Below are 26,693 nucleotides of genomic sequence, written 5' to 3' on the forward strand. Positions count from 1 at the left end.
CAGTAAGTCAACATAGGCACAGCATTTAAAACAGTGCCTAACGCACAGCATTTAATCAATGCTAGAGAACATGAAGAAAGACAGCCAAAGAAGCAGACAAAGAGAGGAACAAAGAAGTGTCTGGTTACGTATGGAATTCCAGATCGCCTGTTTTCTCCCAAATACTACCTACAAACTCCCCAATATAAAGATGGCAATAAATATGCACTCAATCAAAATGATTTACTGTGTTAAAGGGAGAAAGGAAGTTTTGAAAATTGGTAAGCTTTGTCAGGCACGTAAAACCAATCAAATTATATAATGAATCAAATCCTTTCCTCCCCAAAAAGGTATATGATTATACTTAACATAGGAGAAAGAACACACCTTTTTTTAGCAATAAATATTTTCAGTTTCTTTTTTTTAAATTCTTTATTTAAATTCAATCTTTATTGAATTTTTATTTATTGAATATTTATTAAATATTTTATTGAATATTTAAATTCTTTATTTAAATTCAAATTAACATATAGCGTATTATCGGTTTCAGGGATAGAATTCTGTGATTCATCAGTTGCATATAATACCCAGTGCTCATTACATCAAGTGCCCTCCTTTATGCCCATCACCCAAAGCCCTTTCCTCTAGCCACCTCCCCTCCACCAACCCTCAGTTTATTTCCTAGAGTTAAGCATCTCCTAGGGTTTTCGTCCCTATGTTCATCTTATTTTCTTTTCTTTTTTCTTCCCTTCCCCTATGTTCATCTGTTTCGTTTCTTAAATTCCACACATGAGTGAAATCCTATGGTATTTGTCTTTCTCTGACTTATTTCGCTTACCATAATACCCTCTAGTTCTATCCATGTCATTCAAGATAACAAGAACACACCTTGCTGCAGAATTATACTAGCCAATAAAAACCTCTGAATCTGGTCTTTGTACTACGTCTGCAAGTGAAACACACTTACTTCTGTTTTCACATATCTTTCTCTTCTAGTGAGATACTCTTCCAAGCCACAAAACACTTCCTGCTCGGAATCTATTTCTTAACTGTAAGTACTTTGAAATTAAGCAATTCTTTAAAAGCTTATCTTAGCACTGGGGGGGGGGTTCTTTTTTAAGTATTTTATTTCCTTATTTTCAGCTGAAAGACCAATGTTTTTTTATCTAATTACTTTAAATATAGCCAAATTCAACAAGTATGTGCCAAGCATGTGTTAGGTGCCATGCTTTTCATAGTGTAGCCTTGAATCTTCATCAACTACTGTTTCCAGCAGAAAACACACATCAGGTATTATGTTTACTAACTTGATCAGTAATTTCATTCCTTGTATTAATACATATGCATGTTTTTTGTGCTGACCTAATTTCTTTGTGCTTTGAAAATATTTTACTTGATCTATCCATGTAAAATATCAGAAATAGGAAACAGAATTTTTTGGATTTAGCTAATGAATCATGAAAATCTTTGAATTTTCAGTATGAAAGTAAGAAAGCAGACTAGAATGCTTCAAAATTAAATTCTGCTGCTTCATTTACATGCATAGAGATGTTACCCTTCTCACCTATCTTTACATTTTTACATTTGATAACTTAGGAGATGGGAGATAATGAAATGAAAATGTTTCAATAAAAGTGAAAAAAATCGGAGTGCCTGGCTGGCTCAGTCAGGGGAGCATGGGACTATTGGATCTCGGGTTGTGAGCTCAAGCCTCACATTGGGTGTAGAGATTCCCTAAAAATAAAACCTTTTTTAAAAAAGTGAAAAAAATCAAAATTTAGCATCAGTAAACACTAGAAAGAAGAGGAAACTCTAAGCAATATATTTAGTACCTAGATTGGTTAATATTAATGTAATATATTAATACTATTGGTAAATATTAATAAGATGATGGGCTGTTCTTCTCAAGACTGTGGTGTTCCAAGGCAGGGGAGACAGGTGTAGGGTTAGTTGTAACTAAGACTGATTGGTGAAATTAGGATGTTTAAAATGCAAGCCAAATTCTGCAAGGTTTCCTAGGGTTGGGACCATTCCATGAAAGGAACCTTCTAAAGAAAAGAGTTGCAGTCTCTCTTCAAAACCTGTGCACCAAGATTCCCATTTCAGTTCCTCCTGCCTCCTTTTTTTTCCCTTTGTCCTGAGTGGAATTTACCATCACTCTCTGCTCCTGCGGGATCAAAGATGGCACAAAACAAAATAGCTGTGTGGTCACTTAGTGATAGGCAGAGATGCTGGCCGTCGAGAGGGAACTACAGACATCTCCTCAGTCCCTACCAAATCGAACACAACGCTTTTACTTGCATTGGCTGCCCCATGAATGTTTGCTGAAGTGGACTGGATTTGCAGTGTTTGTAACAGAAGAGAAAAAGCCCAGGGCCGCGGCTGACAAAGTGTGCTCTGCAAAGCCACCCTCACGGGGATGTCCTGGGATGCCAGGGTCCTGCACGGGCAGCCAGCAAAGGAAGGAGCGGAGCTGTTCAGCCTGTGCTCCTCAGGCAAGCCAGAGGCGCTGGCTAAGGCTGTATCTGCCCGGAGAAAAGGGTGCGGTGTTTCTAATTCTCACCAAGCTGCGTCTGCACAAAAGGGCGACCTTTCTCTACTTGACGCAGCAGCACCTTCTGGCGTAGGAGCAGCAGCCTGGACGCGCTTGCACAGATTGCTGGATCCCAGCCCCGCCCATCTAAATACCAATTTTGGAGGATAATGCCAGGATTCTACCTCGTAAAAAGCTCTCCAAGTAGTTTTTTTTTTTAAGATTTTATTTATTTATTTGACAGAGATAGAGACAGCCAGCGAGAGAGGGAACACAAGCAGGGGGAGTGGGAGAGGAAGAAGCAGGCTCATAGCAGAGGAGCCTGATGTGGGGCTCGATCCCAGAATGCCGGATCACGCCCTGAGCCGAAGGCGCCCCTCCAAGTAGTTTTTAAGCAAAGTAAGCATTGAGGACCACTGACATTGGGAGACAGGCTTGTAGATCAGGTCTCAGAAATTCTTAGCATCTTTACTGGCACTACAGAGATTTCAGGAAACTTGTCTTCTGTTATCACCACTGGCTCCCCACACCCCCAAACACTGTTGCTCTCCTACCTTGAATACCTGGGCTTAAAAACTGTTGGATACTTAAAGGCTGAAGCAGAGAGATTTGTAGTTCCCTGGACATTGTGCATTTGTTACCATTTTAGATTTTGTTGCAACTTGAAGTTCTCTAGAATTTTGAAATGATATTTAAACCACAGAGCTGCATATGAGTGAATTTGCTTTCTCCTCTCAGTTTCATAACTATCAAAGAGGTATTTCCTGGAGTAAGAAATCTCATGTGGGAGTTTACAAAACCCTTTTCCAAATAAGCTAAATTGGTCAGATGAAAGTCTGGGACACTGGTTGCCTCCAGCACTGCTCTTCTTGGGGTGCTGAGCAGAGCAGCCTTCCCCATTCCTGCAGGTAAGCTTCAGTAGAGATGAACTTCCTTCCAATAACATGAGAACTCTCTTGGGGCCTGCCCTCTCTGCTCAGTTATCTGCGCTAAAAAGTCCACGGAAGCACCTGGGTCCCCACAATTTCCATATTCAAAAGAGGAAGTCAACAGTAGTGAAAGAAACAGAAACCTAAAACTTTGACTGTTGGGCTGAAGACTGTTCAGGTCAGTAAACTGAGAAAGTAAAATTTTGTACAAATGAATCGGCATCAGCGTAGGAATATTTTGGATGAAGCTGCTTGCTATGGAAGGAATATAGGGATTGGGCTTCAAAGGCACTCGGAGAACGTGCCTCCCGCTGCTTTCAAGGCTAACAGCAGCCAGTTTGAATTCACAAATACATATAGCATATACTGAGTGAAGACAGTCAGGTGAAGGAAAGGACAATTCTTTAACTGCAGACAAGTTTTTATTCTGAAATCTTCTAATTGTTCTTATATTTAAAATCACAGTGCAGACTTCTTGAAAGATAAGCAAGGGGCACCTGGGTGGCTCAGTGAGTTAAACCACCAACTTTTGATTTCTGCTCAGATCATGATCTCAGGGTCTTGAGATCAAGACCCCATCCAGCTCTGTGCTGGGCATGGAGCCCGCCTTAGAGTCTCTCTCTCCCTCTCACTCTGCCCCTCCCCCCACTCACACTCGCTCGCTCTCTAAAATTAATAGTCTTTAAAAATATATATTTCTTTTTTTTAAAAAATGAAGAAAGATAAGCTAGTTACATGAACATGTTTTTCCTCTGAGAGAGATTGTGGAAATATTCATTCACTAAGCTGGTATTTATGGAATGCCAATTGTGTGCCAGGCATTGGCTTGGGGCTAAAGAAAAAAAAATAGAAACAGTTTAGGATAATCAGCATAACCCCTTTACAATTTTTTTTTTTTACTCACTGTGGATTTTTTGTTTCCAAAATGCATATTTCCTGTGTTGACTATAAAAGAAATGTGTTGATTATAATTGTTTAGACAGTATACGAATTTATAAAAATAAAAGTTAAAAAAAAAATCAACCCAGAGATACCCAGCCAACACTTTGTTGTATAGTCTTTCATATTTTTTTCCTAATATTTTATTGTTAAAAGGAAATGCAAAAGAAAACATGAATTTGTTTAGTATTTCCTGCAAAATGCCCCTTCTTTCCGGGCCCTAAATGTAGGAGGCTATCACCCAAAAATATGGCTTCTATCGTTGGGATACAGAGAAAACCTGGGTCCTAGGACTCTGGTAGTCTAAAACGGTCCTGTGAAGAAGGGCCCTCGCCTAAGTGGGCACTAGCGGCTGTCCGATGTACACCATCTCCGACTGGCATCATGCATTGCCTCAGCAAGATGGGAATACGGGAACGCGGTAGTGGAAAGTTTAGTGGACACCTACTGTGTGCCAGGCCCTGTACGAAACTTCCGAGCTACGTCAGCGAACATAGCCCACAGACTCCCTGCCCTCGTGGAGCTGCCATTCCAGACTGGAGGCTTTCTTTTCCCAAAGTCAAGCTAATTATTGTGAAAGGGGTGAGCAACAAAAAGGAAATCATAATTCCTTTACTTCCTTTTTCATGAGATTGACAGAACGAATTTGCTCAGAGAGCTGTGATTGCTGCCGATTAAGATAAAAAACTGAGGGTGCCTGGGTGGCTCAGACCTTTAGGCGACTGCCTTCCGCTCAGGTCATGATCCCAGGGTCCTGGGGTCGATTCCGGCTTTGGGCTTCCTGCTCAATGCGGAGGCTGCTTCTCCCTCTGCCTGCTGCCCTCCCTGCTTGTGCGCTCGCTCGCTCGCTCTCTCTCTCTCACTAACTCTCTCTCTAATAAATAAAATCTTCAAAAAAAAAAAAAAGATAAAAACTGGGCATGTGCACCAAAAGTAGAATCTAGGCGCACCTAATAGGTGTTAAAATCAGTGAGATGTGTTGGTTTCTGTCTTACCTCCCTATCAGAAGTACGCTGGTCAGCCCACAGCAGCTGATGAGAACGTCGCTAAATTTATGTGAATGCCTGATGAGACTGATGAGACTGGGGGGCTGGGGCGGAGGAGGGGAGCGGCGGGCTGCCAGCGCGGGGAACCGCTCGCGGACCTGCCCCAGCCCCCGGCTCCCTCGCTCCCGACGGTGGGTCCTTCAGCTCCGCGAGGGCCGGGCCGCTGTCTCCTGCTGGCGCGCCCTCCCCGCCGCGCGCCCTTCCGCGGGTGCGTCCCGCCGCGGCCAGCGCCCGGCGGCCAGCCGGAGGGAGCAGAGGGTCCCAGCCTCGCGGACCCTCCCCGCGGGCCCTCCCCGCGGCCCCGTGGGGCAGACGCCTGGAGCGGCCGGCCCCCGATTTCGGCCGACCCTCCCCTGGGCTGCGTGAGGGTTGCCCTGGAGAATTCCGAGGCACCCCGGGTCTGGTCCCGGCAGGGGACACAGTCGGGTACGTGGCCAACGATAGCGGGAGGGAGAATGTGGGTACCCGGTGGAAGCCGCTGGCAGTCACCATTCTTGCTGGCGAGGGGTCAGACCACGTGAGAAGCCCACCGCACCGTCCAGGCGGCAGTGCTGAAGCCCTCCTACCCGCGCACCCGGGAAGGCCCCCTCACCCGTGGGCCGCAACTGGGAGCAGGTGGGCCTTCTGCCCTAAAAGGAAAATCAGAGGCCGCTGGGGGCAGGGAGGGTTTGGCCGCTTGGTTCGGCCTGACACCGACTTGCTCTCCCTCGACCGCCTTGACCTCCTCCCTGGGAGGGAGCCGAACACAGCCAGGTGCAAGTTCCCTAAATTTCATCACCTCAAGTTAGATACCTCCTCCCGACGTAGACACCCACAAACGAGGCACGCCCGGAATGAGCTGCCCCCACTGATTTTGTGCTCACCTCTACACACTCCTTCACGTTGTTTTCTTTGACGTCCACGATGGTTAGCCTCTCCTTCGTCAAACAACAGTAAAAAGGCCGTTATGGTAAATTTTTTAAAGAAAGTAAACATCAAAACCAAAAACCACGTTAATGTATCTTTATAAAAAGGCAAACCTGGGACGCCTGGGTGGCTCTGTCGTTTAAGCGCCTGCCTTCGGCTCAGGGCATGATCCCGGGGTCCTGGCATGGAGTCCCCATCGGGCTCCCTGTTCCACGGGGAGCCTGCTTCTCCCTCTGCCGACCACTCCCCTTGCTCGTGCTCTGTCTTAATCTTAAAAAAAAAAAAAAAAAAAAGGCAAACCTAGTAAATTTAAAATAAGTTTCAACTTCTCTGGATGTAGTTTATGGTATTTTATACAAAAAAAGAGAAATTCTTTAGAATAGTTCCTAAGGGGGGGGATTTAAACTTTTTATAATGCCTATATTTACATTATGCATTACTTGAATTTGAGAGTATATTTTTACAGCATCTGTAACAGATGGTTTTGTATTTTTCACTCTAAATCCTATGGGGCTCCCCTCTTCCCATGTTCTTTTTTATGTTTTGTTTTATTTTTTAATAATTTTAGATTTATGAAAAATGCTCCAAAAATAGCACACAGATAATAACAAATGTTGACCAGGATATGCCATAATTAGAGCCCTCCCACAAAATGCAGTCATTTTGGAAAGCAGTTTGAAATGCTACACGTGGTGTTGGCGGTACAGCAGTGAGCATCTCTAGCTTCCAACATACTCAATGTAGGGTTACCATTTTGATCCACAAATTCAGCTACTAGGTATATATCCAGGAGAAATGAAAATAAATGTCCACATAAAAGCCTGTACACAAATAGTAACCAGAGCCTTATTCGTTAAGAATCAAAAAGTACAACCAACCTAAATGCCCATCAACTAATGAATGAATAAACACAAAATGGTATATCCACATAATGGAATATTTGTCAGCAGTAAAAAGTACTGATACATACTAGAACAGAGATGAACCTTGAAAACATGCTAATTGAAGGAAGTCTGTCACAAAAGACTACACACAATCTTCTATATCCCCAGGGACATGTTTTCAGAACTCCAGTGGATGCCTGAAACTGCAGATAGTACCAAACCCTATATATGTTATGTTTTTTTCTTTTACATACATACCTATCATAAAGTTTAATTTACAAATCAGGCATAGTAAAAGATTAACAACAATAATAATAAAAAGAAAAATTATGATGATATACCATAATAAAAGTTATGTGAATATGGTCTCTCAAAATATTATTATATCTACGCACCCTTCTTGAGATGATAAAAATGCCTACATGATGAGATAAAGTGAGGTGAATGACGTTGGCATTTTGACAGCTCTAGGCTACAGTGCCAGCTCTAGGTGACAGCACTAGGCAACTTGACCATTTGTCAGAAGGAAGATACTCTGCTTCCAGACCTCGGTTGACTGTGGGTAACCGAAGCCACAGATGAGGAGGACTTCTATATGATTCCATTTATGCGAAATGTCTAGAAAACCAAACCAGTAGAGACAGATTAGAGACTATTTGGAGCTGGGGAAGGTGAGGGGATGTAGGGAATGACTGCCAATAGATACGGGTATTTTTAAGGGGTGTATGGTAATTCTAAAATTAGATTATGGTGATGGCTGTGCAACTATGGATATACCAAAATTGCTCAAGTATATATTTTAAATGAGTGAAATCTACAGCACATAAAATATATCTCAATAAAGCTATTTTTTTAAAGTACACAGCATCCCTGTGTACCCTTCACCCAGCTTTCCTGATTCTTAATGTAAATTACATAACCATAGTGTAAATATTGAAACCAGGAAATTAATGTTGATAAACTATCAACTAATCTTACTCAGATTTTACTAGCTGTCCCACTAATGTCCCAGGGAAGAGAAGAGCAGTCCTTGGCACCCGGGAGCTAGCCTGGTCTTGCCAGTGTGGTGTTGGTATGGTTACATGCTGACCTGGCTCTCACCCTGGGTTTCTTTCTTTCCTTCCTTCTTTCTTTCTTTCTTTCTTTCTTTCTTTCTTTCTTTCTTTCTTTCTTTCTTTCTTTCTTTCTTTCTTTCTTTCTCTTTTTGGAGATATAATTGACATTTAACATTATATTAGTTTCAGGTGTACAACATTTCAGTGATTTAAAATTTGTATATATTGTGAAATGTTCACCACAATAAGCCTAATGAACATATCACCACACGTTACAAATTTGTTTGATGAGAACTTTTAAGATTTATTCTCTTAACAACTTTCAAATATACAGTACAGTAGTATTGACTATAATCACCATGCAGTACAATACATCCCCAGGACTTACTTATTTTGTAGCTGAAAGTTTGTACCTTTTGACCACCTTCACCCATTTCTCCCATGTCCCACCCACTCTGCAAACCCCAATCTCTTCTCTGTATCTGTGAGGTTGGTTTGGTTGGTTGGTTGGTTGGTTGGTTGGTTGGTTGGTTTTAGACCCCACATACAAGGGAGATCATACAGTACTTGTCTTTCTCTGCCTGACTTATTTCACTGAGCGCACTACCCTCAAGCTCCATCCATGTTGTCACTCACACTAGGTCCTGAAGTTCTTCTCTTACACATAAAGAATTTCACAGAGCATCGACGTCAGATAAGGCTAGTCTATGACCGTGATGGATCAAGATAAAAACACTCACACTCCATAATCCTATTTGGACATATACTAACTTTAAACATTATCCAAGCTGCAACATACCAAACAGCGTCCTTTCCCAACTCATACGAGTGAGTGCTGCCGCTACACCTCTCGCAGGATTAACCTTGCACTCCTCAGCGCCCCCTGCAGATAGGCACTATTAATAGACCCAATCATAGAATCGTATTCCACTTTCTGGACCGCCTCCGTTTCTTTCTTTCTTTTTTTTTTTAATGATTTTTTATTATATTATGTTAGTCACCATACAGTACATCCCCGGTTTCCGATGTAAGGCTCGATGATTCATTAGTTGCGTATAACACCCAGTGCACCATGCAATACGTGCCCTCCTTACTACCCATCACCGTTTCTTTATCCTCCTCCAATCTACCCAACTGAAAAGTGCTTTCTAATACCCTGCTACTGAAACTCCCCACATCCCATGGTGTGCCTTCTCCCTTGCTCTAACACGTGATAACCTGACTTGCTCAACTACAGTTGTGTTCTTCATGGTCTCCGGTTGGCGAGCATTGACAGCTCCTTTTGTGTTCCAGGATTCAATTCAGGATCCCAAATTGCTTTTGGTCACCGTGTCTCCTTAGGCTCCTTCCATCTTGAATATTACCTCCGCTTTTATGTGTCTTTCATGATCTTGACACTTTTTACTGGCCAGATATATTGTAGAATCTCCCTCCCTTTGTGTTTGTTTAATACTTTCTTATGAGTGGATTCTGAGCATGTATTTTTGGTAAAATAACAGAGAAGTGATTTGTGTCCTTCAGTGCATGATAATAAATAAACACACAAGCATCCATCTATGAGCCTTGCCTTCAACAGCTATCACTGCGATGGCACCTGTGTGGCTCAGTCAGTTGAGCGTCCTACTCTTGATTTTGGCTTGGGTCATGATATTAGGGTTGTGAGATCAAGCCCTGCATCGGGCTCCATGCTCAGCATGGCGTCTGCTTGAGATTCTCTCTCTCTGCCTCTGACCCTCCCTCCTCAAAATATATCAATAAAATCTTAAAATAAAAAAAAACTATCATCACTGTGATGTTTGCCAAAGGGTGATCTTGTATCTCCATCATTCCCTCTACATTCATTAATGGAAATTCTAGCATAAAAAAGCATATACCTTCCCCCTCATTTTAAAAGTTGTTCTTTTATTTATATCAGTATGGAATTATGGATAGGTTACATTGGTTTATGAATTATAACCTATTATTAACATTATTTTGTTGCTCAAATTGTCCTGGTTTGGTCACTGCGAGAGCCATCAGATGGGTTCTGAAGTCCTGTCTCTAATCTATTTTTGAGCCTTTTTGACCTTTTGGTCCTGGAACAAGAGGCTCCAGGCTTCTCTTATACTTTCCCTGCCCCAGCCCTGGAATCAGCCATTTCTCCAATGAACTGTGGCTCCCTTTTATTGGAAAATGGCATTTCAAGACCAAGATTTGGGCACAAGGTATATTCAGTGATACTGGGCTCTTGTTGCTTCTAGGTCTTCTCAATGGGCGGAGCTAGGAAATATATTTATGTATACACACATATCTATCTGTGTGTGTGTGTGTGTGTGTAAATAATCATGAGTTTGTACCTCTGATTCCAGTCCAACAGCACAGGATTCATACCAGCCCTCCTCCTTTCCTTATTTGTAATCTCTTTCTCAGTAAAAAAACCTAAGTCTCATTATCCACAATATATTTATTTGTTCAAGCCTAGCATGTATATATATAAAGAAGTTTCAGAATTGCTAACCCATACTCTTGTGAAAAACAAGTTTACTACCTAGGGTGTAATATTTGTTCTTTTGACTTTAGCCTTACATTACACTGTCAAAACACTGCTTTCTGAAGTTATTATGGTACCTTTTTCTTCCTCTCTCCCTTCAGTGTGTTTCTAATATTAATTGTAATACAATTAGGTTAATTTGTCACTATTTATATTGCCTATGGGGTTCCTAAAGTTGACTTTAATTGTGCATTTGTGTGTTGACTTCCTGTGTGACGTATTAGCATGATTTAGAGGAAGAGCCATACAAAAAGGTACACTTGAGGTGTCAGCCCACCCCTACCATTCCATGCTCATTTTCCTATTCTTTTCACCCCATTTCCTCTGAACATAACACTTTTATTCATTTCTGGTTTATTCCTTCTGTAATTCTTATTGTATATGTATGTTTTCTTGTATCCCTTTATTTCTCACATAGCGAATGTCAGACACACATAGTCTTTTGTGCACGGCTTTTTTCACTTACTATATCCTGGAAATCATTCTATATCAGTTTATAGAGATTATCCTCATTCTTTTTGATAGCTGCATAATGCTCTGTTTTATGATGTACTATTAAAAAACAAAATTCAACTGAGTAAAATTTGAAGACCTTATTGGCTGTCCTCAATGCTTCTGCATCAGGTAGCCTCCAATCTAACAGACAGAAAAGAGCTTTGAGGAGCTGTACGAAATGAAAGACTTTTACAGACAGAAGGGAGCAGGAACAAGGCAATTATACTAGACAAAAAAGCAAATAAATGGTTATGGAAAGGTCACTTTTCTTTAGGGGCTGGCATGGGTCTATCAGGCAGATTACCTAACAAATGAAGATTCGGCAATTCCTGCCTGATTGGTTTAAGATTCCATTTCTGGGAGGGCTGAAACTCAGTCTTAGTGTGGTAACATGGAGTTTAGCATAAGTGACTCCATTTTAGGCCTGTTGTCTTGTTTCTAACAGTACCATAGTTTCTTCAACCACTCTCCCATGTATAAGCACTTGGATTATTTACAATATTTTGCAAAAACCAACAATGCTGCTATGAATAACCTCAGGCATATGTATTTTTACATTGTTGGAGATATATCTTCAGGATCATTTCTGGAAGTGGGATTACTGGATCAAATGGTAGGTACATATGTAGTTATGTTACATATTGTCAAAGTTCCTTCCAAAATGATTGTATTCCCACCAGCAAAACTTGAGTGCCAACAAATGTATATGGAATTCATCAAATTTCCTTGTTACACTTTTGAACATGATAGCCATTCTCCCTTATATTTATCCGATTCTTTATCGTTCATTAAACTTATCCCCAGACTTTACTTCATTTAATACTCTCTATAAGCATGTGAGGTGGTTAGGTCAGAAACCACTTTCATGTTACAGACTAATAAATGGAAATTTAAATGACTAGACTGGTAAGTGACTAGTCCAACATCACAGAGTGTAAGAAACCAGGATTTGAGCAAAGATACTCTCATTCCAAATCTAACCCATGTTCTATGACCCCACACTGCCTCTCATGATAGAAATTAGGATTAACCTCACAAAACGGACTTCATAATACACTTTGCTGAGACATACTATCAGGACTTGCCCCAACATGTGTCAAAGGGCTCCCAAGCAGCACTGAGAGGGGGACACAGACTCCAGGTAAATTTGAAGTGAAGAACAAACTTGGAGGGGCGCCTGGGTGGCTCAGTCGTTAAGCATCTGCCTTTGGCTCAGGGCGTGATCCCGGGTCCTGGGATCGAGCTCCGCATCGGGCTCCCTGCTCCGCTGGGAGCCTGCTTCTTCCTCTCCCAGTCCCCCTGCTTGTGTTCCCTCTCTCGCTGGCTGTCTCTCTCTCTGTCAAATAAATAAATAGAATCTTAAAAAAAAAAAAGAACCAACTTAGATACAAAAAGATTGGAGAGGACTGCTGTGATGTATAAAAAGAAATATATATATGGTTTCCATCCCTGTTCATGGCACAGAGTTTCTACAATCTTTGGAATCTCTTAACTGGTAAGAGTGACGAAGGTGTTCTCTTATTTGTACCAAGCCCCTCTCAACTACTGAGGAGTTTATGCTAAAGAAGTGACTTTTGGAAAGCCCTTGAGGACGGGGATCGTTGCCAGGGGAACCAACCTTGTGGTTAGGGGGTTGGAACATTCAGCCCCCACCTCCCAGACTTCCAGGGAGGCAAGAGGGGGCTGAAGATTGGATTTAGTTACCAATGGCCAGTGGTTTAATCAATGATGCCTGATGCAATAAGGCACCAAAAGGATGGGGGTCAGGGAGCTTTGGGGTTAGGGAGCCAGCAGGGTGGCAACCCCAAATTCCACATGTTCTGAACTTATGTATCTCTTCATCTGTTCATTTGGATCCTTCGATTTCCTTTGTAAAATAGCAATAATCTAGTAACTAAACTGTTAAACCATTTTCTGGAGTTCTGTGAGCCACTCTAATTAATTGAACCCAAGGAGGGGTCATGGGAACCTTCAGTCTATAGCTGGTAAATCAGAAGTACAGGTACGACCTGGGCTTGTAATTGGAGTCTGAAGCGGAGAAGTAGGAGAAGTCTTGTGGGGCTGAGCTCTTAACCTGTGGGATCTGATGCCAACTCAATTCTCAATGGCAGAATTGAGTTGGATTATAGGTCACTCAGCTGGTATTGCAGAATTGCTTGGTGTGGGAAAAACTACCAATTCTGGTGTGCAGAAGTGAAGCAGACTATTCTGTGGGTAAACAGAAAGCAGGGGAGGTATTTTTTTTTTGTTTTTGTTTTTTGTTTTTTGTTTCACAACTGCTAATCAGAAATCGAAAACATAAAGGAACTTATAAAAGGAGGAAAAGGGGAAAGGTATGTGTGCACAGAAGCTTAGGATGGTGAAACTTTAGAGAAGCCTGTTTTCTGCAGTTCACTACAGCTGACAGCTAACAAGTTGGTCATTCGTTCCCCTGTCTTGGGTGGATACTAGGTACCTGTCTCAAAACAGTACCAATAACCCAGTGTTGCTCGCTTACTCCAAGAGAAGTGATTGTTCCTTTGACCAATTCAGTGAATTCCTTCCCCCAGGAACCTCTGTCCTCAGGGTGTAGAGGTAGAAATTATGTTCTTCGAAGATCAGCAAGCAACTTAATCTAAATTGTCTCACTTGCCCATGAAGCAAAATGCCTCAAAACGACCTTAAGACTCATGAGCGACCTTGAGTCTACTTACACCAACTGTTTCCTTTTCAGACCACTGCCATTTTGAAGACCCTGCCTCGAAAATGCAAGCTCAGTCGCCAGTGGTGATTGTGACTCAGCCTGGATGCGGTCCCATGCCCCAAACCTCCAACTGGCAGACAGGCATGTGTGATTGCTTCAGCGACTGCGGAGTCTGTAAGTGCCGGGAAATGCCCCCGTCATGGCCAACGGAGGCCAAAGCCTTCCCTCATTCCTCCCTCATGGTGCAGTCAAGGTTCCTGGCCTATTACACCTGGCATGTCAGGCAATGAATGGAAAGTGAAGAAAAAAGGTTTATGACGATTATAGTTACTTTTTCTCTAGCACATCAATCAGTAGCCTTACTTCTAAAAACAAGTTCTGGAGTTAAGATGATAGTAACGAAGCTGATGATTCTTACAATGAGTGGGTCTGGTCTAATGATTATAAGTAGACCATACATTAAAATAAAAGAGATATTTCCAGTTTAATTTGATTTTTAAAAAAAAAAAAGGAAAAGGAAGAAGACTGTTCTTGTTATATATAAACTCATTACTTGAGAGTTACATTGTGCCCAGTACACAAGGCGTAGTGTTCACCCATGGTTTCAGCGTGAGCTCAGCAAAGAACTATTTAAATGTATACGTTTAGGTTTTTATACACCTGGGAATAAAGAATTCTAAAGGCAGTCAGCTTCTCATCAGGAAAAGAATCTCTGACCCTGTGTTGTTTCCTTTTTGTGAGATCTCTCCAAGTAAAGTTGAGGAAAGTAAGTTCGAAAGTGGTATGGGGGTGTCAGAGAGGACCAAAGAGCTTAGTTCTCAACACCAATCAAGAAACGAACAAACGTGCCTACAAAAAAAATTTGCTTTAAGGTTTATTTGCCTGTTTCAAGTCTACGGAGTGTTGTGAGACAAGGAAAAAAAAAACACACATTAACCTTTAACTTACCAGTGAAATTGAAATTTGGAATCAAGTTGACCCTTGAGCAACATAGGTTTGACCTGCGCTGGTCTGCTTATATGCAGATTTCTTTACAGTCCAGCACTATAAAAATATCTTCTCTTTCTTGTGCTTTTCTTAACATTTTCTTTTCTCTAGCATACTTTATTGTAAGAATACAGTCTATGATACACATAACATACAAAATATGTATTAGTCAACTGTTTATGTAATTGGTAAGGCTTCCGGTCAATAGTAGGCTATTAGTACGTAAGTTTGGGGGGAATCAAAAGTGACACACAGATTTTTTGACAGCACAGGGAGTCAGTGCTCCCAAACCCCCACATTGTCCAAAGGTCAACTGTACATTAAAAAGCACAGAGAGAAAAAATTACCTAGAGAATGGAACGATGGGTTTGTTCATTGGCTCTCATTGTCTTCCTGGATGACCTGGGGTGATGACTTACACATCTCAAGACATTAGTTCAACATCTGCAAATCATAGTAATACTAAGACTGACTACATTATTAAAACCCACCAAGGATGAATAGTTTAATCCTCCAGCCCCTTGTATTGTCACTTAAATAAGTGAATTACAAGTTCTAATAAAAGCTTAATTGCTTCATGACAGGACTTCTTAATTGCAGCCCTGACCAAATCATTCTCTCTTCTTAAAATATTTCAGTGGTTCCTCATGACTTTTCATGACCAAATCCATGCACTCACATGTCATCATCCAGTCCCCAGCCTGCCTCATCCTCCAGCTTTATCCTCATCCCATCTAGCCATACTGAACGAACACCAGTCATTGCCAAGACATGCCAAGTGATCTCAAAGAGGCTCTTCTCCTTTTATCTACCTGCCAAATTCTACTCATCTTTCAGTATTCCAATCAAGCAGCATGTCCTTCCCAGAGCCTTTTGAGGCCTTATTTCGGTGGGTGACCCCTTCACATCTTGAGTAGGTTTCCGTTGGGAAAATCCTCATATTGTTATCTGACTGCCCTCTTAGACTCCAGACAGAGGCAGTCAGTTCTGAGGACAATCTCTGGAACATGGCTAGTTTTCAGCGAGTCATTCAGTTGGTGAGTGAAGGCAGGACTACAGAAAAGATGCGTGCTCGCCAACGGGTGGTGACTCCTGAAATGACTGGGTGGGGAGCAGGGAGAAGCCGACGCAATGCCGAGCAAAAGCATCGAGGATGGACTTGGCAGCAGGACATGTGGCAAAGGTCCATGATGGGGACTGCCGTCCGTGAAAGCAAACTAACTTACAAAGGTGACAGGAACAGAGTAACTCGTGCCTCTGTTTTCATGTGTCCAGGTCTGTGTGGCACATTCTGTTTCATGTGCCTCGCATGTCAAGTTGCAGCTGACATGAATGAATGCTGTCTGTGTGGGACATCCGTCGCAATGAGGACTCTCTACCGGACCCGATACGGCATCCCTGTGAGTCTCTTACAACACTGTATCATTCAGACGTGCCCCCACATTCAAAATCATCATTATAAACCTGCAGGCCATTCGATGGTGTCCATCACCCGGATTTGCTTGGTGGATGTATCCCAGCAGGTGCAACCTTGTGTTCAGCTGCTGTCGCAATAGAGCGCTTTGGCTAGGTGACCTGCTCCTAGTTTCTGTTCAAGACCTTAGAACATAAGCAACATCACATTTGCACTGTATATCATACAACGGACGGAGATTATTCAGAACCTACGATGCCCCAAGTATATGACAGAGGACACCTCACCGAATCCTCACACCATCCCTATAAAGTGAGTAGGTCCCCATTTTACAGATGAGGACTTTAAAGTTTTAAGGGGTGGAGTAACTCGTGCAAGGATACACACAAGAAGTTGTCAGTGTTCCACTCTGCCTCTCCATGAAGGCACACTCCATTCCGCCACAGGCTGCACTTTATGTCAAAGGAGGGTGTGTGGTTCAGGACTCGAGGGAAACACAACCGAAAGGAGACATCCATGATGCAGACATAGGTAAATATAGATCTACATAAAGAGACAGACTTGCAGGAATAGGTTCCTGTGATTGTGAGGGTTGGCAAGTCCAGGAAAGCGGAGTAGGCTGGCAGGCTGGGTAGAGTTGCAGCTTGAGTCTGAAGGCAGCCTGCTGGCAGAATTTCTTTCTTGCTCTGGGGAGGTCAATCTTTTTCTGTTAAGACCTTCAATGGATTGGATGAAGCCTATCCATATTACAGAGGAGAATCTACACTCAGGATCCACTGATTTAAATGTTACTCTCATCTAAAAAGTCTTCTTAGAAACATCTAGAATATAAGGGTACCATGGCCTAGCCAAGTTGACACAGAAAATTAACATCACGGGGAACCAATGAATAGGAAGAATATTTTGGGAATTTACTTTATTCCATTGGAATTATTTTATTTTTTCATTTAAAAATATTTCTTGGTTCTTTAATTATAAAAATAATACATGCTATATACCTAATTTTATGACAAATTCAAACACAGAGTTATGGAAAGTAAAAAGTGAAAATCTAACCCCTTTACACACAATTCCACTACTCAGCAATAAACTTTATTAATAATTTGGTGTGCACTCTTCCAGGTTTTTCCTATACCTGTAAGGTATACAGACAGAGATGAGCTGGAGCTGGAGCTATGGATGTAGACAGATGGGGCTTAAGGCTTGCAGAGCTCCTTTATTTTGATTTGTGTTTGTCTTTTAAAATGGGGTCATACTTTACTGCAACTTGGTTTTTTTTTTATGTAATATTTGGTAGACCCCTTTTATGTCTGTAATACAGATCCTTCTTAATGTGTTCATGGTATTCCACCACATAGATAATTTACTTAATCACTTCCTTACTGATGAAAGGTTAATAGTATTGTAGATTAAATAGCTGTTAGGACATGTAATTCTGTATATGCACTGGTACTTTTGTACAATACTGCCCAAGATTAGACTGACAGGTCACAGAGTATGCACATTCAAAATTTGAAAGGTACCGTCAAATACCCCTCCAAAAGGATAGTATCGATTTATAATCCATTAATATTATATGTGTGCCCCATATTGGGTAATATTTTTTTATGCTGCCAATCACAGAGGCAAAATGATATTTGATGGTCATTTTAGTTTAAGTTTTGTTGGTTAAGATCAAATAACTTTAAAATTATTCCGTCCCTTTGCATGGCTTCTCTAAATTATCCATACATATCCTTTGTTGGTTGTTTTACTAGGTTGTCTACCTTTTCTTATTGATTTGTGGGGGCTCTTTATTTAGTTGTGCTATATTGGGACACCTGGGTGGCCCAGTTGGTTAGGCGTCTGCCTTGGGTTCGGGTCATGATCCCAGGGTCCTGGGGATCAAGTTCAGCATCAGGCTCCTTGCTCAGCGAGGAGTCTGCTTCTCTCTGTGCCTGCCGCTCCCCCTGCTTGTGCTCTCGCTCTCTTGTTCTCTTTCTCTGACAAATAAACAAATAAATTGTGGTATATTGTTTAACATGAAAGTTATCAAGTTTTTTAAAAAGTTTAGCCCATAGTCAGTTTTTCTAAATGCCTTTCAGGAATTTGAGAAATGAGTAACAGTCTGAAAGTAAAACTTTACTTGGTTTTAATAAAATTTGGAAGACAAGGGGGAAGAGGAAGAAATAAGGCTTTCTAAAGACCTTATTCTGCATGACGTTGATAAACATAATTTTTTCCATTTTTTAAAAAACAACCTTATTGCTGTATAACTGACTTACAATAAGCAGTATGTATTTAAAGTGTCTAATTTGATAAGTTTATATACCCGTGATATATACCCATGAAACCATCCGCACGGTCAAGGTAGTGAACAAATTCATCACCTCCAAAAGGTTACTCGCACCCAAGTGTAATTCTTCCCTCTTTCTCCTCCCCACCTCCCCAACTGATTACCAATGTCTTCTGTCACTGTAGTTCACATTTCCTGCAGTTTTATATACTAGACTTGTCCAGTCTGCACTCTTTTATCTTGCTTCTTTTACTCAGTATAATTATTTTGAGATCCATCCAACTTGTTAAGTGTTCTTAACACAATAAATTAAATTAGGGGAAAAAGAAAATATTTTGATAGCAAATAAGCGCATAAAAAGATGTTTAACATCATTAGTCATCATTAGAGAAATGCAAATGAAAACCACAATAAGATATCACTATACAACTATGGAATGGCTAAAATTAATCAGACTAAACCGCACCAAGTGTTGACAGATATGGAGGAACCGAAACTCTCATGCAATGCTGGTGGGAATGTAAAATGCAGTTTCTTAAAAAGTTGAACACACCTACCATTTGACCCAGCCATTCCACTCTTAGGTATTTATCCAAAAAAATATATATCCATACCAAGACTCTATCAAACGTTCAGGGCGGTTTTGCTTGTAACAGCCCCAAATTAAAAACAATCCAAACGGCCCCCAGGAGGTGAATGGAAAACAAAGTGTGATATATCCGTATATTGGAATACTACTCAGTAGTAAAAGGGAAGGAATTACTGATACACACAAAAACCTGGATGAATCTCAAGATGAATAGAATTTTAAGTCGTGGGTGAAAAATGAAGGGTCATCACTAACTGGATAAAAATTTGTTGTGGGACATCTCTAGGAAATAAAAACAATCAGGGAAGACCTATGCAGCAAGAAGAAGAAAAGAAGTTAAAAATAAGACCAGGGGTCGGGACGGCGGTGGGGGGACACCTGGGTGGCTCAGTCGGTTAAGAGGCTGCCTTCAGCTCAGGTCATGATCTCAGGGTCCTGGGGTCCAGTCCCGCTTGGGGCTCCCTGCTTAGCAGGGAGTCTGCTTCTCCCTCTCCCTCTGCCCCTCCCCATGCTTGTGCTCTTTCCCTCTCTCTCTCTGTGTCAAATCAATCAATCAATCAATCAATCAATCAGTGAATACCAAACATAAAACAATTTGGCTATCTCATGAGTGAGAGGAATTCAGATGTCTCTGCTATGCCAAAATGTCTTTACTTTTACCCCTTTCTTACCCCTTTATTCTTTTTTTCAGTGTGTCTCTATTAAATCTTAGGGAGTCTGATCTCTTAGAAGATAGGTGAAGAACTGCCCCCACTTCCCTCACCCCTCTCCTCTCCTAGGGCCCTAAAGCCCACACCACGGTCCTCTGTTAAATTTACCTGCCTGCTCTATTCTGGGGCAAAGCCACGGCTGGCAGCGCGGGGCTGGCCCCGCTGCTCTGGGCTTCATTGAACCGCCTGCCTTCCACTCCCTAGCCTGTTCTTCCTCCTTTCTGACTTCCAGGTTTTTGAGTTCGGGATTTGCAAATGCCCTGCCCGTGACCTTGTTAGGTTTCAGCTTGCCTAACTCTGTTTTACTTTCTCTGTCAGTGTAATTCCATCTGCTCCCTATTTCCAAAAACTTGCTCAAAATTTCTGCCCCACTCTATAACCCCATTCCTGTTTTCTAGTGAAGCTTTAATTTATTTGTCAAAGCTTTGCAAGCACGTAGCTTAATTTTAGATTGTCTAACTATTGTTAAGAAACAAAACTTCCCTCTCCTACCGCTCCTCCCCAGAGGTCTGTAGGGATTTTCCGCCGTCTCTCCAAATCATAGACTTGCGTTGCTACTTTTTGAGTTTTCTGTTTGGGGCATTGTCTATAGAACTCCTATAAAAGATGAAAATTTAGTTCTGTTTTCTTTTCCTTCCCCGCCACAAACATGCACCCTCTCCCCGCCCCACTCCTTCCAATATAGGTGTATGTAATTTGGATTAAATCCATATTTGCTACTTACATTACGAACCTATGTTTGCTCTTCAGAGTTGAGTCATGCAGTGAACTATGATTGCCTTTGCTGCTGAGCTTTATTTTTCCTGGTCTTAATAATTCTTGGCGTTTTCATTAGTAATTTTCCACTTACTTATGGGTTGTTTTCCACTTACTTTAACCCCCAAACTCTCCCAGTTTTCTAACTCTCTTTCCAGCATACTCAACACATCAGACATTCTATCATTTTTATCTTCTCAATGAAATCTCTCCCTGAACCACAACTACCCTTGGAAATAATTGTTCATTTGTGGTGCTCAACTCTCTCACCCTGGGATCTTCACCATCACCCTGGAGATTCCATTAGCTTCTCTCCTGGGTTAGGTTCCTGGTTCTTACATCCCACATCTTCCTCTTTCTTGGTTTCCTCCCTCGTTGTGGTGGAGATATCCTCTTATATCTTCCTGAGATGGGGAAGGGTGTGGGAGAAAAGAATTTTGAGGTTTTACTTTCTGAAACTCTGTTTTTCCCTCCTACTGACAGCTGGTTTGATTGATATCTTCTATAGACAATATTACAAAGTATAGGAAAACATTTGATGTCATTAAAAGAGGAGTTATATGGAAAAATCAATTAACATTTTCCTAAATGTATCCATTTAAACTCTGAATTCAAAGGATCAGTTCCTTCTGCTTCTCTTCAAAGTGTCTAAAAATTCATAAGTCTTAATTTCCAAACAGGTGGGTTTTAAATTTCTATTTCTTTTATATTTTCAAACAGGGATCCATTTGTGATGACTATATGGTGACCCTTTGCTGTCCTCAATGTTCTCTTTGCCAAATCAAGAGAGACATCAACAGAAGGAGAGCCATGCGTACTTTCTAAAAAAACTATGGTAGGTCCCAGAATCTGAGTTTTGTTTGAAATATAATAAGAGCTTTGTAAATTATGTGTTATTTTGAGTAATAATTCAATAATAACAATTCCTTAAGTCTCTCAAAGGTTATTTTAACATAAAGATTGATTTTGGTTTCTTCTTATGAGGACGATAACTGCATTACATTATTTGGGTCGCCATAACAATTTACCATAGTCCGGGTGGCTTACACAATAAGAATTTATTTCTCACTGTTAGGAAGGCTGGGAAAGCCAAGATCAAGGTGTGGGCCAATTCAGTTCCTGTGAGGGCTCTCATCCTAGATTACAGATGGCTACCTTTTCACTGTGTCTTCAAATGGTAGAGAGGAAGCTCGGGTCTCTCTTCTTATGAAGACAGTAATCCCATTGTGGGGGGCTCATCTTCATGACCTTATTTCAAACCTAATTATCTCCCAAAGGCTCTACCTCCTTATACCCTCACAGTGGGGGTTAGGGATTCAACATGAGTTTTGCAGGGGGCGCAGACGTTCAGTCTACAACAATAGCTTTATAATTTGAAACCATATTTCAGTAAATAAAGGGATGGTGACTTTTCTAGACTTCTCAGAATTCTCTTTATCCATTAATGAGGCACTTACCACTTGTAAAATGCCAGACTGTGGTGAGATACAAAGAAGTAGAAAACATGCCCTCTACTAAGACAATCAAATCAACAAAAGAAATTGGCAAATAGCTATAGAGTAGTAGAGCACATGAAAATTACGTGTTAGGTAATATTTGAATTGATTGCAGCATAAAGCATCTCTCAGGAATGAGGGGAGATTAAACAGGAAAATTCTATTGAAAAAAGTGAACTCTGAAAGTGGTGGAAATAGCAAATAATATTTGGAAATGTTATATAGAATCTGAACTTATAAAAAATCAATCAAATCATTTCCAACTAATTTTTACAGTATTCTCAGAATTAGCTATTAAGGAGAAATAAACATGATTTTGTCAGTCTCCTATAGAATTCACCCTTAGCATGGGAAGGAAGCACTAATTTTTCCATTCTTTGTACTATGTCACTTCCTTTCTCAAGTGAGTGAGAACTCTGTATAGGATAATGAATATAACTCGGGGAGGATATATTTTAAAATGTCATTTATTTAGCAAATAATGTATCAAGTACCTAGTCCTATGCAGGACAAAGCTAGGTGCTGTGGGGAACAAAAATTAATAAGCTGACCCTCTTGTCTTTAGAAACTTTATACTCTAGAAGTATAGTAAGATTAGACAGCCTTTAAATAAAATGACAGGTTTGACTAATAGACCAAGTACTACCTAATGTTCAGAGGAAGAACAGATCACATTCTGTGAGACGTGTCAATGAAAGTTTCTTGAACAGAGTGGTTTCTTACTCTAAAGAGGAAGTGACTATCAAGGTCACAACAGGAAATGGATGGCGCTCAAACTGTAATGATATGAAGATTTAATGAAGACTACTTACCACACAGGTGTGGGATGGTCCGGAGCAGCCTCCCCACCCCTGGGCCTCAGGGAGGGGAGGAGCGAGCAGTTACCAGAATCCCAAAGGGGCGCTCCTTCTGAGAAGGAGAAGGCTGCCCTGAAAGGAATGGTAACCTCTCAGTAGTAGGACAGGAGCAGCCTGGGGCAAGCTCACAGAAAGGAGGCACGAGGAAAAGTACCTTGATCTCACTTTCCCAGGTCCTTCTAGGCTTCCCACTGTCTGAACCCGCTGGTTGGCAGAGGGCAGGCAAGTGTTGCTGTCGTCTGCTGGTCAGCCTCCCAGGACACGCAGCGGGGCAGACGAGGATGGAAATGGACCAGATGGGGCAAACATAAGATCTCGGACACGAGATGTGACTTTAATGATAGAAAAGTGTATTGCTTCTAATCAGCAACAACATGAGTGAAACTATAGAAGCAGAAAAAAGGAAAAACATCTTTACGAGCTTAGGTTCCTCCAACTTGGCAGGAACATATAGTAGGAAAATAACGAGAAAAGAAAGACTTCAGGAGTTGGGGCCATGGCACGCAATATAATGAAATCAGGCTAATGATTTGGCCTTTCATTTGGTAAGCAATGGGGAGTTATAGTTGGCTCTGTGTAAGGGAGTAACATAAATAGAGCTGTACTTCAGAAGAATTAATCCGAGAGTGGTGTATAGCTCAGACCGGACAGGATGAGGTCAGAAGCAAAGATGAAGAGTTAGACCAGTTCAATGCTGTTTATTTAAATAAATACATGAGACTGGTTGGATAAAATATATACCCACACATACATAATGAATCCCGACATGTGAACTTATTATTTTTTTAACCTCAGAGAAATTATCTTACTGAATCTTTGCATTGGTGTGAAGTGAAATACCGTGGTGATCCCGACTCTGGCGCTTCACCTTGAACCCCACATTATGCGTCGACAGTGAAACTTTAGATATCCAAATACCTGAAGTGGGAGAATCAAGAGACAAGGATCAAAGAATAACATGATTTATGTTAAAAATAGGTTGAGGGCGCCTGGGTGGCTCAGTCGGTTAAGCATCTGACTTCAGCTCAGGTCATGATCTCAGGGTCCTGGGATCCAGCCCATGCTCTTCTCTCTCCCTCAGTCCCCCACCCCCCACCCCCTGCTGGTGTTCTCACTCTCTGTCTCTCTCTCAAATAAATAGATTTTAAAAAATAAATAGGCTGAAAGAAAGGGACATAGGAACCAACAGAAAAAGCTCCCAATTGTGAACCCTGGAACACTTGGAGTACAAAGTAAAGTAGTATTAGATCATAACTGAAATTTTTAGAAAAGGTTATAACCAAAATAAAATATCTGGGAGTCCATATTTATATAAATACATGATGAAACAAATAAATAAATGGGGGAGAAGAGACAAATCTTCCAGAAGTACAGAAGAATTCCAAACAGTGTATGTATGGATTCCTCCCTCACGGAAATGGAATATGACTGCCCACCCCTTAAGAGTGGGTTTGTACAATGACTTCCTTTCCAAGAGTATAGTATGAAAAGGGGAAATAAAGAGTAACTTAAGAGTGGAGAAACCTGACAACACAACTTCAGCCAGGTGACCAAAGTGAACCTCATCAGTGACAGGTATTCTGCCAAACACCTGACCAGTAGTCGTCAAAACTGTCAAGGTCATCACAAATAAGGGAAGTCTGAGAAAGAACCCCAGTGTGGAGGAGCCTATGGAAACATGACGACGAAATGTAGTGTGCTATCCTGGATGGGATCCTGGAGTGGAAAAAAGACATTAGGGAAACCTGAGAAATCTAGCTAAAGTATATGCCTTGATTAGTAATGTTATTAACATTGGTTCATTAGTTATAATAAACCTGGCTTAGTAAGATGTTAACTGAGGGAAATTGGTGCAGGGTGTATGGGAACTCTCTGTACTATCTTTGCCATTTTTCTGTAAACCTACAATGATTCGAAAATTTAAAGTCTATTGAAAATAAAAACATAGATTAAGAAAATTCAAACCTATTCTTTGTGTGTCCTTTGTAGGTGAAAAGCTCTTATCGAAGCAACTAAAGTTAGCAGACACCTCTTCAGCTTGAGTCCTCCTCTGCGTTTTGCAGCTGAAATATGATAGATCTCTTTAATCACAATCGATGGGGTAAAAAAGATGGAATTTTGATTGATTTTAAATGAATGTTTTCCCTTCGTTTTGCTAAATGGTCCTGCTTAGTTTCTCCTTGCTTTCATATTATTAAATTTTCTGGCATATGAATTTTGTGTTGCACTTGGCACATAAACAAAATAAAAGATTTTACTAAACAAGATTCTTAATGCTTCTTTGCTCTCAATGTCTTTATGTCATTAGTTTTAAGGGTCGGTCTCGTATTTTTGTTCTGATAATTTGGTTTCTTCACAGGAGATTTTGGTCCACGGCTTACTCAGTTCTCTTTCATCTAAGAACTTTGAGACAGAATAAAAAGACAACCACTAACTATTATAAGACACTTATAATATACACTTAGCTAATACATTTGCTCCTTATCATGTTACCTACAAGCGTTATTAATGCTGACAAAGTAACAACACACTATACCCTGCTCCCAGCTGCATACCTGACAGATTTGTTGTGTTGATTTTCTCTCTCTTCTCAATATGAAGTATAAGGACAAATCATAAAAATCCAGTGATCAAATTCAGTATGACCCAGTTTTGATTAAATATTGATGATAAATCCATGAAGCAACATTTTTTTTCACATTTATTATTCTATGTGTTCCACAGGCATCGTTTTTCCCTGAGGAAAATCTCACTCCCCAGTTTCCTTTGGTTCTTTTCCTACCCTTGAATCCATTTCATTTGTTGGGACGGGGGAAGGGGAGGCGAAAGTACAGGATAGGTTTATTGTGAAGTTTCAGAGAGATCAAATGTAAAGGCACCTGGACCTCACTAGGCACTCAGCAAACTTGAGCGCTCCGCCACTTCTTTTCCTTGCCTCGTGGATTTAGCTGCTTTGCAAGGTTCTATCCGGGATCCACTCTTTTCGTATCTCATGTTCTTCTTAGTGTCATCTACTCCTATGGCTTCAGCTGCCTCCTCGATGTTAGGGAGGACTGTATTTCCAGTCTCCCCCTTACTGCTGATGTTCTGAGTGACTCTTCAGCTGCCTACTAACCGAGTCCATCTGGATGCACCCTAGGCCTTCTCTACCCCACATGTCAAACAATATCACCACTTACTCAGTTGTTCAAGATGAGAAATCTAAGTATCTATGAGAATCAATGAGTCCTGAATTGACTAATTGCGCCCTTCTCCCTTCTCCTCACATCTAATCAGACACTGGCTTCCGTCACTTAAGCTCCACTTGATACCCCCAATGGGCGATCTATTTTGTTTATTTCTGTATCCCCAATGCCTGGAACAATGCCTGACACCTACTAGATACTCACTCAAATAATTTATTGAATGAATCAATCTGTCTTCTTTGCCTTCACTCCTGGATGTAGTCCAAACCTTCATGCTCTCTTTGGAAAGTCAGGTACACAGTTCCTGAACTAGTCTGCCTGCCTCTAGTGACTCCAGCTCCTGTTACCTTCTTTCCAATCCATCTTATAAACTGTCTGCCACAAGTTCAACTGTGAACATTCTAAAAAAAAGACCCCAAATTTTCCCTGGCCCTTCATTAATATA

General features: G+C 41.1%; 1 protein-coding gene across 1 annotated transcript; it reads left to right on the plus strand.

Annotated features, from left to right (window-relative positions):
- Positions 1–922: 922 nt before the first annotated feature.
- Positions 923–25,330, plus strand: LOC123789232 (placenta-specific gene 8 protein). The gene is made up of 5 exons (XM_045793152.2): positions 923–1,030; positions 14,010–14,153; positions 16,242–16,366; positions 21,431–21,545; positions 25,053–25,330. The coding sequence occupies exons 2-4, from the start codon at positions 14,042–14,044 to the stop codon at positions 21,533–21,535; spliced, it is 342 nt and encodes a 113-aa protein (XP_045649108.1). The 5' UTR covers positions 923–1,030; positions 14,010–14,041; the 3' UTR covers positions 21,536–21,545; positions 25,053–25,330.
- Positions 25,331–26,693: the final 1,363 nt, after the last annotated feature.

This window comes from Ursus americanus, chromosome 8, assembly GCF_024610735.1.
Source record: "Ursus americanus isolate L20-20 chromosome 8, mUrsAme1.1.p, whole genome shotgun sequence".
In the NCBI taxonomy this organism is placed as follows: Eukaryota; Metazoa; Chordata; class Mammalia; order Carnivora; family Ursidae; genus Ursus; species Ursus americanus.

Bases quoted from the DNA above. Each gene is read 5' to 3' on its own strand.
- LOC123789232 (XM_045793152.2), top strand. From the start codon at position 14,042: ATGCAAGCTCAGTCGCCAGTGGTGATTGTGACTCAGCCTGGATGCGGT. The intron at 14,154-16,241 runs GTAAGTGCCGGG...TCATGTGTCCAG, and splicing joins CTTCAGCGACTGCGGAGTCT to GTCTGTGTGGCACATTCTGT. The intron at 16,367-21,430 runs GTGAGTCTCTTA...ATTTTCAAACAG, and splicing joins GGACCCGATACGGCATCCCT to GGATCCATTTGTGATGACTA.